At 42.7% G+C, this 12,388-nt stretch overlaps 1 protein-coding gene across 6 annotated transcripts in view; it reads left to right on the forward strand.

Annotated features, from left to right (window-relative positions):
* galnt14 (UDP-N-acetyl-alpha-D-galactosamine:polypeptide N-acetylgalactosaminyltransferase 14 (GalNAc-T14)) overlaps positions 1-12,388 on the forward strand; it is a 191,905-nt gene that overhangs the window by 127,929 nt on the left and 51,588 nt on the right. For 5 of the 6 annotated variants that reach the window (XR_009811593.1, XM_061929190.1, XM_061929191.1 and 2 more), the window contains one exon: positions 7,812-7,910. The exons of the other annotated variant lie outside the window; for it this stretch is intronic. Coding sequence is in view for 4 of the 5 variants with exons in the window: in XM_061929190.1 (XP_061785174.1) it covers positions 7,812-7,910 (99 nt within the window). In the remaining variant the exon portion in view is untranslated. The remainder of the gene's footprint in view (positions 1-7,811; positions 7,911-12,388) is intronic. 6 annotated transcript variants of the gene reach the window in all.

The raw sequence follows: 12,388 nt of genomic DNA on the forward strand, positions 1-12,388 counted from the left end.
GTCTGCGCGCGTGTTTGTGCGTACGTGTACGTGCGCGTGTGTTTGTGTGTGCATGCGTCCGTGCTTGAGGTGTTGATAATGTTGCTTAGCTCTGAGGTTGTTGCCCGATGGGCAGCTTTGGTTTCACACAATGAGACACACACGACTGTGTGTGTGTGTGTGTGTGTGTGTGTGTGTGTGTGTGTGTGTGTGTGTGTGTGTGTGTGTGTGTGTGTGTGTGTGTGTGTGTGTGGCCATGTTGTCATACTCTGTGTGTGCACGTTCATCTCTAAGTGTGTATAATCAGACAGGTGATTGTTGTGAGGCAGCAGACCATGAAACATTATGTTTTCACTGCATAGCGCGCGCATGTGTGTGTGTGTGTGTGTGTGTGTGTGTGTGTGTGTGTGTGTGTGTGTGTGTGTGTGTGTGTGTGTGTGTGTGTGTGTGTGTGTGTGTGTGTGTGTGTGTGTGTGCGTGTGAGTGTGCGTGTGTGTGGTGCAACATAATATGCAGTTCTCCATGGCAGCATCTGTGCTGAGATGCTGATACTGAAATATTGCTTCATTCATCACTCGGCAGAACACACACACACACACACACACACACACACACACACACACACACACACACACACACACACACACACACACACACATAGTTATCACCCCCAACTCTGAGAATGAGCAATTAGAATGACTCAACAAATGAGGTTGACTTGAGATGAGAAATGTGTGTCTTCTTCATGTCTGAGGTCTTTCTAACACTTCTCCGAATGATAACTGCCATCCTCATTTTTTTCTTCTCATCCCCACTTTGCTGACAGACTCCTTCACTTCAAATAGTTTTTCAGAGTTTTTACATACCGTATTTTTCAGACTATAACGCGCACCGGATTATAAAGCGCACTGCCGATGAATGGGTCTATTCAGGTCGATCAGGTCCAGCCTTACACTTTCCATCCTTTGTAACTGAGCTACTGTGTGGAACAATTTCCCTTGTGGATCATTAAAGTTTGTCTAAGTCTAAGTCTAAGTCTTCATACTCAAAACGTACTGCAATATAAGGTGCATTTTTTTATTGTGATTTTTATTGTTTAGTATTATAAGCAAATCAAATTGTAGATATTTGTTTAAAACCATCCATCCATCCATCCATCCATCCATCTTCTTCCGCTTATCCGAGGTCGGGTCGCGGGGGCAGCAGCCTAAGCAGGGAAGCCCAGACTTCCCTCTCCCCAGCCACTTCGTCCAGCTCTTCCTGTGAGACCCCGAGGTGTTCCCAGGCCAGCCGGGAGACATAGTCTTCCCAACGTGTCCTGGGTCTTCCCCGTGTCCTCCTACCGGTCGGACGTGCCCTAAACACCTCCCTAGGGAGGCGTTCGGGTGGCATCCTGACCAGATGCCTGAACCACCTCATCTGGCTCCTCTCGATGTGGAGGAGCAGCGGCTTTACTTTGAGCTCCCCCCGGATGGCAGAGCTTCTCACCCTATCTCTAAGGGAGAGCCCCGCCACCCGGCGAAGGAAACTCATTTCGGCCGCTTGTACCCGTGATCTTGTCCTTTCGGTCATAACCCAAAGCTCATGACCATAGGTGAGGATGGGAACGTAGATCGACCGGTAAATCGAGAGCTTTGCCTTCCGGCTCAGCTCCTTCTTCACCACAACGGATCGATACAGCGTCCGCATTACTGAAGACGCCGCACCGATCCGCCTGTCGATCTCACGATCCACTCTTCCCTCACTCGTGAACAAGACTCCGAGGTACTTGAACTCCTCCACTTGGGGCAAGATCTCCTCCCCAACCTGGAGATGGCACTCCACCCTTTTCCGAGCGAGAACCATGGACTCGGACTTGGAGGTGCTGATTCTCATCCCAGTCGCTTCACACTCGGCTGCGAACCGATCCAGTGAGAGCTGAAGATCCTGGCCAGATGAAGCCAACAGGACCACATCATCTGCAAAAAGCAGAGACCTAATCCTGCAGCCACCAAACCAGATCCCCTCAACGCCTTGACTGCGCCTAGAAATTCTGTCCATAAAAGTTATGAACAGAATCGGTGACAAAGGGCAGCCTTGGCGGAGTCCAACCCTCACTGGAAACGTGTCCGACTTACTGCCGGAAATGCGGACCAAGCTCTGGCACTGAGCATACAGGGAGCGGACTGCCACAATCAGACAGTCCGATACCCCATACTCTCTGAGCACTCCCCACAGGACTTCCCGAGGGACACGGTCGAATGCCTTCTCCAAGTCCACAAAACACATGTAGACTGGTTGGGCAAACTCCCATGCACCCTCAAGGACCCTGCCGAGAGTATAGAGCTGGTCCACAGTTCCACGACCAGGATGAAAACCACACTGTTCCTCCTGAATCCGAGGTTCGACTATCCGGCGTAGCCTCCTCTCCAGTACACCTGAATAGACCTTACCGGGAAGGCTGAGGAGTGTGATCCCACGATAGTTAGAGCACACCCTCCGGTTCCCCTTCTTAAAGAGAGGAACCACCACCCCGGTCTGCCAATCCAGAGGTACCGCCCCCGATGTCCACGCGATGCTGCAGAGTTGTTTAAAACATTCAACATTTTAACCATGTCTCTTACAACACAATAGAAGGGGGGCAATAGGATTTATTGATATTGATATTGATCACGGTTGTCTCATCACAATTAAAACAATCAAAGTGTCTCTGTATCTTACAAACCTGCAGCAGTAAGACAAGAGCATCACTTCCTGCTTTTTCTCATACAAGTGCAAAACACACACATGCATGTACATATAGTGAGGCGTCTCTGTCGGTAGCTGTAGCCTCATGTACCTTATGTTCTTCATTTTTATCACCTTCCTTGGCTTTCTAATGTTTTTCATGTTCCTCACGGTTTTTATGTTCCTTATGTTCCTCATGTTTATTTTCCTCATGTTCTTCGTGCTCCTCATGTTATTCACGTTTCTCATATTCCTAATGTTCTTCGTTTCTTACGTACATCATGTTTCTCATGTTCTACATTAGACTTAGACTTAGACTTCCTTTTATTGCCATTCAAATTGGAACTTTACAATACAGATAAGAACAAAATTGTGTTGCATTAGCTCGTTGTAGTGCAGGATAAAAGAGAAATAAGGTGCAGATATAAATAAATAGATTACTGTACAGATAAATATATTGCACTTTTGCATATGCATCCACGTTTACGGATGTGTGTTACATTGTAAGTAAAGTAAAGTTAAAGTATATGATTGTCACACACACACTAGGTGTGGTGAAATGTGTCCTCTGCATTTGACCCATCCCCTTGATCACCTCCTGGGAGGTGAGGGGAGCAGTGGGCAGCAGCGGTGCCGCGCCCGGGAATCATTTTTGGTGATTTAACCCCCAATTCCAACCCTTAATGCTGAGTGCCAAGCAGGGAGGTAATGGGTCCCATTTTTATAGTCTTTGGTATGACTCTTTATATTCCAGCGAGTTAATCCGTTTTGGGGGGGAATTGAGGGGATTACTAATGATGCGTTCAAGAGTCTTATGGCCTGAGGGAAGAATCTGTTACAGAACCTGGAGGTTCTGCTACGGAGGCTGCGGAACAAGGATGATGGGTCAAATGCAGAGAATAATTTCGCCACACTTAGTGTGTGTGTGACAATCATTGGTACTTGAACTTTTTAACTTGAACTTTTAACACTTTACAAAGAAAATGACAGATACAAACAGTCTGTAAAATATTAAATGTACATTGAAAGCACCATTCCGTGGCAGAACAAAACATGCAGCATTTGCTATAGTTAAAACCTTAGAAAATAAAATAAAACCACAAACCTGCAGGCGACAATCAGACAATGTCGGTATCCCGTCTTTCTTTGGCTTACGCCTAAACACACAAAATAACACTCGTTACCTACGCACGTAAGCACACACACACACACACACACGTACGCACGCTCATGCACGTATACGCAGCTGGTTGGCGCCAATATTAGTCATGTAAAATATTACCTGGAATCCAAAACAAGGGAACAACACAGGTAAGCATATTCCCATTCTTGGTACACACATTCATTCATTAAAGACCTCATTTCCACCGAAAAACAAACAAAAATGTCAGTGGGATCGCCCGACCGAGACTCACCCTCAACCATGTAGAACTTTTCTGTGAGGGGAAGAAGGGAGGGGCTACACAACCCCAGAGGACTACAGGGGCTCAGGAGGGACAAAAAGACACCAAACCGTCCTCTCACAGGCGAGCAGAAAAGATAACTATTTAAAGATAAAATTCATAAACAATATATAATTAATAACAAAGGTGTATTTTAACTCTGTTACATTAGCGTTAAGATGCAAAAAGTTGCTGGACATCCATTGTTTAATTTCATTAAGACACGCCTCCAGGTCATTCCAATCCGGAATAAGAGTAAACTTTATGCTCACCGTGAGAATGTGCCAGCCCACGTGCATGCTAAAATGGCCTCTCTGTTGCCATTGTTCACCAGGAACTTTAAAGGCCACTTTTCACGTCATGCGCAATCGTCAAGCTGTCTGGTCGTCAACAGCAGCTGAGAGGCGTCATGTGACATTGGAGCTATTATGGCGGTTCAGATGAGAAATTGTGTCTTTTCCTGCCGCAGCATGATTGACAGCAGGTTGGCGTCTATAGGGCACTATGCCCTGAGAGCCTTAATGGTCACATGATTCACACTTCTCCTCTCTGCAGAAATATGTGTACCATGAATCATCTCCATTTCTTATTTTTATTCTGCACCATTTATTAAATATAACCTCTCCTCCTTTGACTCGCTTCTTTTCTCTTGGGATTGTGAGTTTCATCTTGTAAACATTTGAGTTTTTTATCCTAATTTTAAGACCATTATTTTCATGTTAAAGGGAAACATTATCACAATTTCAGAAGGGTTAAAACCATTAAAAATCAGTTCCCAGTGGCTTATTTTATTTTTCGAAGTTTTTTTCCAAATTTTACCCATCACGCAATATCCCTAAAAAAAGCTTCAAAGTGCCTGATTTTAACCATCGTTAAATACACCCGTCCATTTTCCTGTGACGTCACATAGTGATGCCAACACAAAGTAACATGGCGCATAGAACAGCAAGCTGTAGCGACATTAGTTTGGATTCAGACTCGGATTTCAGCGGCTTAAGCGATTCAACAGATTACAAATGTATTGAAACGGATGGTTGTAGTGTGGAGGCAGGTAGCGAAAACGAAATTGAAGAAGAAACTGAAGCTATTGAGCCATATCGGTTTGAACCGTATGCAAGCGAAACCGACGAAAACGACACGACAGCCAGCGACACGGAAGAAAGCGAGGGCGAATTCGGCGATCGCCTTCTAACCAACGATTGGTATGTGTTTGTTTGGTATTAAAGGAAACTAACAACTATGAACTAGGTTTACAGCATATGAAATACATTTGGCAACAACATGCACTTTGAGAGTGCAGACAGCCCAATTTTCATCAATTCATATTTTCTGTAGACATACCCTCATCCGCTATCTTTTCCTGAAAGCTGATCTGTCCAGTTTTGGAGTTGATGTCAGCAGGCCAGGGAAGCTAGGGTTGATATTCTTCTCTTGATCATCTTCAGTGGCATAAGGGACGGTGTGAGCCAAGACATCCAGGGGGTTTAGCTCGCTCGTCTGCGGGAACAAACTGCCGCCATTGCTTGCCGTGCTACCGAGGTCTTTTGTCCCTGAATTGCTCACACACTCTGGCAGATTCAATGGGGGTCTGGCGGCAGATTTCTTTGACTTTATCGTTGGAAATGCATCTGCTTTGAGTGTCGCAGGATATCCACACATTCTTGCCATCTCTGTCGTAGCATAGCTTTCGTCGGTAAAGTGTGCGGAACAAATGTCCAATTTCTTGCCACTTTCGCATCTTTGGGCCACTGGTGCAACTTGAATCCGTCCCTGTTCGTGTTGTTACACCCTCCGACAACACACCGACGAGGCATGATGTCTCCAAGGTATGGAAAACAGTCGAAAAAACGGAAAATAACGGAGCTGATTTGACTCGGTGTTTGTAATGTGTTTGAGAAAATGGCGGATTGCTTCCCGATATGACGTCACGTTGTGACGTCATCGCTCCGAGAGCGAATAGTAGAAAGGCGTTTAATTCGCCAAAATTCACCCATTTAGAGTTCGGAAATCGGTTAAAAAAATATATGGTCTTTTTTCTGCAACATCAAGGTATATATTGACGCTTACATAGGTCTGGTGATAATGTTCCCCTTTAAGGCCATAGAATATTATTTTTTTATTGTTTTCATGCTCTGAAGTCTTCTATACTCATCTCTCTCCTTCTCTTTATCTTCTTGTTCTACCAGCTCCTATTCCACCTCTCTTCCATACATCATCTCCCCATCTTCTCCTTTCTTCCCCTTCAGCCTCTCCTTCCTCATCCTCATTGTACTTTCTGTTGTTCCTCCTCTTCATTGTCCTCCATCTCACTCTTCCTCTTCCTCCCTAACCCCCTCCCCCCTATTGTTTTGTTCAGCCACTCTTCCTCCTCTTTTCGTCCTCGTTTCTCCTTTTTCACGAGACGCTGCTCACCTCCCCCCAAAGGACTCTCCTCCCCTCACCAGTGATTTTCTGTCTCTTCATTTTGCACGCACACACACACACACACACACACACACACACACACACACACACACACACACACACACACACACACACACACACACACTGAGGGAGTATGAAAGTGTGTTCATATCAGCTTCAACATCAGTCATCTGTCAGCACAAATGTTATCTGTACATCTGTGCTTGTTGTGTGTGTGAGTGTGTCTGCGTGTGTGTATCTATGTGTGTGTGTGTGTGTGTGTGTGTGTGCTTTCCCTCTACACGTACGCACACATGTGCACGCGTCTGAGAGTGTTGCAGGTCCGCCTTTATCTTCTTATCGCTCCTCTCGGCTGGAGCTACTGAATAAATCAAGTGCAGGAAAAGCAGAGATGGAGGCAGCAAGATAGCGGGACGGAGCGGTGAGAGAGGTGCATGATGGGAGAGGATATGAAGAATAGCGAACATTTATTTCTCATGCCAGACAATGACGATGAGCCTTGAAAGGATAAGAGCAGCCGTCATCTGCTGATCTTATTCGATGAAATGTTTCTGGAAGACAAGAAATAGCAACATGACTGATTTGAAATGTGTATTACATATATTTATACTTAATGCTCATTACATTATTTATATTCATTTGTATTTGTTTATATTAATTTGTATGTTTTGTTATGCCATCTGCTTGAGAGTTATTCTTATTTTCAGGCCCTTAAAGCAACAATTGTCTTCTTTTTAGGCTCTGGTTCTTACCAGCTTCTCACTTTGTTTGGATGGAGGACACTTTAGTGCAGACACACACACGCACACACTCACACACGCACACGCACACACACACACACACACACACACACACACACACACACACACACACACACACACACACACACACACACACACACACACACACACACACACACTAGTCACATGTCACCAATCCATCAATCATGTAGGTAAAGGCCAGTCCAGTCATTATGCTGTGTATTGTGTGTGTGTTTTTTAAGGAGAAGAGTCTGCTGACCCAGCAGTGGAGAAGACACATTCACATTGTTGTGTAGTGTATTTTAATGAGCTGGTTGCTCATTTATAATTCATGTTCTGCAGTGTGAACACGCCGCCACTTTAAGAGTGCGTGCGTGTGTGTGTGTGTGTGAGGGAGAGTGTAAATGAGATTTTAAGATAAAATAATGCACTGTTGTCCATAGCAGACTTCACAGTGACTTCTTTTGGGACTAAATAAAAGTTGTGTTTGTGTCCGCAGGTGCGCCGGCCTCCGCTACAGCGCCGACCTTCCTCCTACTTCCATCATTATCACCTTCCATAACGAGGCCCGCTCCACCCTGCTTCGCACTGTCAGGAGGTACGACATGTACTGTATAGCAACAATTTATAACAACATTTATGCTCTCATGTCATGTGTTGACCATCACTGCTGTTTTCCCTCATACGAAATAATGCTTAGTCTGTCCCAGGGTCAAACTGTGGCTATGACAAGCCACTTTAAGGTCGTTTTAAGCTACAGCAGTTTGATTGGCTGACCTGAAGCCGAAGGAGGCTCTAACAATTTACTATCATCCTCTATCGCAGGTGTGCCCACACTTTTTGACACTGGGGGCCGCATGGGGCTAAAAAAATTTGGCCGACTGCATGTAAAGTAACAATGTATACACACACATATAGCCTATATATATATACAGTACATACTAGAGATGCGCGGATAGGCAATTATTTCATCCGCAACCGCATCACAAAAGTCGTCATCCACCCGCCATCCACCGGAACTAACATTTTATCAAATCCACACCCGCCCGCCATCCGCCCGTTTTTATATATCTAATATAGACGATGCAAGGCATTAGTGAGGTTAGAAAGCGTTTGCCTGTTAAAGAAAGGAGACTGATCCAATGGAGCAGAGACATTCAATGCGTGCCACGCAATAATATCTTTTGGCCACGCATTAGTGGCTAAGAGATATTAATGCGTGATAATATTATTTATCATTATTATAGTATTATTGTCATTTCCATTAAGAAAGTGTTGACTATTGTTGCCAATGCCCACAGATCAGGAGTGCGTTCCTCACACTTTGTGTGCGCAGTTGCAGCAAGCAGAACGAGGCTTTTAAGAAGTTAAAAAAATGTTTTAGAACGACTAGGCCTATATTTTTGTTAGGTAAAAATTTTTTTTTAATGAATATTAACTTGTTAACGTTATAATGCTCAAATAGGGACGAGGGCGGGGTGCACAGTGAAACAGTGAACAATTTCGCGACAAAGATGAACCTTTATTGATTGATCTGCAGCCATGACAAAATATCAGACAATCTCCATTGTCAACGACAGGCAGGAAAATAAAGATAAACACATAGCCTATGTTGTAGGCATAGGCATAGGCTCATACGTTTTTAAGTTGAAATAAAAAATTAAAAAAAAAAAATGTGCCTCATAAGCCTTAGGCTGTCAATCACGCGCACAAACTTAAATTATACAATAACATATGTATGTCATCCCTATTTAAACAAAAATAAATTAAATAAATAATAATAATAAATTACCTGCAACTTATTGGCCAAGGCAAATAGCTGAAGGGGGGAAATCAAACCCATCAGACTGCACTTTATCATCAAACTTGAATTATAATGAAAATAGACGGTTGCGACAAACAAAGCAGGCTAAATAGCCTTACATTGTCGCCAATCGGAGATGCGCTTCACTTGAAAGCGAGGCCAAATAATTAACACACGGTAGTATATCTCGAATAGAAAAAAACACAATAAACAACGCAATTGCCTTAATTCCTTTGCATTGTAGTGCGCCCAAACAACACGTAACCATCAAAATTATTCAGCTGACCGAACTCAATATAGGTTAGACATGGGCTTATTTGGTATAGCCTAGGTAACGTAGACTAATTCGTTTAACATATCCAACCGTATGTCTACTTACTTTTTTTTTTGTTAGCACTATGCAGGAATAAAATGGCATCTACAGTGCCAGGATTCAGGCGAGAGCGCCTGGCCTCTAAAATGCGCCCTGCTGCCCTGAAGGAGCGCTCACTTGCGCCACTTGTTGCTGGGACGCATAGGATTCTCTTGGCAAGGTGTTGTAGTCGTGGGAATGATTGTCCTTGTTTCCCCCCAAAAGGAAAGTAGATTTTCCTCTGCTGATCAGTCGAGATGGAAGTTTGTAGAGGAATAATCCTTTACTTCATCAACAAGCACAGGTGTATCCTCCTCCCATTCTGTGAAGTCAATCCTTTTCTTTTTCGGTGATGCACCATCAGCTCCACCTTAAGGACCGATAAAATCTATACGTTTTTCGTATGTGGGTAACAATATTTAACTATGTATATATATTTCCAAATTGGTTCAACCGCCAACCGCCCGAATCTATTTACAATCTATTTTTTTCGTCATGTCACCCGCCCGACCCGCGGATTATCCGCGGACTCCGCGGTTGTGTCCGCAAACCGCGCATCTCTAGTACATACATACACACAATGTATATACAACATATATATTTATACAGTTCTGAAGTTCGTGTACTTACAGTATATATGTATTAAATATCTGTGTAATCTAATTAAATAAGCATCCACATAAATTTGATACTGAAATCATTACTCTAACTTCAGTTGTGTAAGCCCTTTTAAATTTTGTTGGTGCAGTTCGACCGGATGTGATGTGTCACGCTATTATTGTGAAGCCGGAAGTAAGTGTGTGCGTGCGTGCGTGTAAAAAAAGGTGACTTGACGAGAAGCCGACAAGAGACATGACACTTGTCAATAAACAACGTACCTCCTGACTACAGAGGTAAATCAGTGCCAAAACTTTTGTACCTGAAAAAATTAACTTTGAAATTGAAAGTTCAAGTTTTGACGTTGAATATTGAAAAATACATCAGTGTATTCAAAATAAAAAGCAATGAACATCGTTTTTTTTTCAAGTTAAATATATTTTTGATTCAAACTTACATTTTTTTGGAATAAATTAATTCTTTATTTTCATTTTTTCACTTTGATATATTTTGACATATAGGGGTTAGTGCGTGTGTCTCACAATACAAAGGGCCTAGGTTCAATCCTTGGGCTCAGGGTCTTTCTGTGTGGAGTTTGCATGTTCTCCCCGTGACTGCGTGGGTTCCCTCCGGGTACTCCGGCTTCCTCCCACCTCCAAAGACATGCACCTGGGGATAGGTTGATTGGCAACACTAAATTGGCCCTAGTGTGTGAATGTGAGTGTGAATGTTGTCTGTCTATCTGTGTTGGCCCTGCGATGAGGTGGTGACTTGTCCAGGGTGTACCCTGCCTTCCGTCCGAAAGCAGCTGGGATAGGCTCCAGCACCCCTGAAAGGGACAAGCAGTAAAAGATGGATGCATCTTTCAAATTTTTCAGATTGTTATTTTTTTTCAAGTTTCACATCTTTTTTTTTCAGATTCAAATCTTTTTTTTTTTTAAGGTTCAGACTTTTGACCCTTTTCTCTGTGGAAGTGGTATGAGGAGCGTGGGCTCATGACAGACCAATTAGCAAAAGGAAAAGGGGAATCCTCTTCACGTTGCTTTCACAGAACATATAAACTATCAGAGAAACTGTCAGAGAAAGAAATGACGCCAGTGAGACGTGAAGGCTGTTTTAAACAGCACAGATGACAAATTGCAGAAATGGCCCGACAAATCGTGCTATATTATGCATTTTCAAAATTCTGTTTTTTCCATTGCACCTAAAGTGCAGCGCGCAGTGATCCACTTGGTAGCACACAACACAGGTGACGACATGTTCAAAATGAAAGGTGGTTTTGTGACAACATGCAATGTTTCTGATGTATTTAAATGGTCTGGCAAAGCTGGAAATGAAGCACATGCTAACGTTAGCAACTCAACATCCATTTTTGATATGTACTCACTAGTAGTAGTGCTGAGGAAGCAGTCAACAACCATAGCCAGAGCCATACTGGCTGCGGGGTTGTCTCTCATTAATAAGCCAAATATGTTCCAGACCACAAATGCTTTCATATTCTCTCGGCTTGCTAGTTTGACCATATCAAGATTTAAGATTCAAGATTGTTTATTGTCATATGCACAGTTAAACAGACAGTTTGCCGTACAATGAAAATCTTACTTTGCTAGTCCACCCTTCAACAAGTCCCACGGTACTTAGCTAAAAAAAATATATATATACTGTATATATATATATATATATATATATATATATATGTATATACAAGGCACAGTAAGTAACATAACATTATTGCACATTCTGATTGACAGTCAACAGTATAAATATGGAGGTGACATTTGGTCACAGCAGCAGTTAAAGTGTCTTCAGTGATCAAAGGTGAAAAGTGTCTACAGTGATGGTTCACATATCTGAGTTATTGTGTAAAAATATGGGGAACTAACAAAAATACACTTCATTCACTAACCGTCTTACAAAAGAGGTCACTTAGAATAATATATAGTATTGGATATAGAGAACATTCAATCCATTTATTTATTGAATGTAAAATATTGATTTGGTGCATTTGCAAACAGCTAAGAGTATGTAGAAAGCAAACTACAACCTGCTACCAAAAAATGTACAACAATTCTTCACAAAAATGAAGATGAATTTAACCTTCGAGAAAAATGTAATCTAAAACATTTGGATGCATGTACAACACTTAAAACCTTTAGCATATCAGTTTGTGGAAATTATGGAATACATTAATAAACAATGTATTAATATGATCCACTTTAAGGAACTCAGTGTGTTGCAAGTGATAAACGCTTATTCAATGAAAATTTAAAAATTGTAAAACTGCATCAATATACATAAATTACAGAAGCATCAATAATCGATT

This window comes from Nerophis lumbriciformis, linkage group LG34 (genome assembly GCF_033978685.3).
Source record: "Nerophis lumbriciformis linkage group LG34, RoL_Nlum_v2.1, whole genome shotgun sequence".
In the NCBI taxonomy this organism is placed as follows: Eukaryota; Metazoa; Chordata; class Actinopteri; order Syngnathiformes; family Syngnathidae; genus Nerophis; species Nerophis lumbriciformis.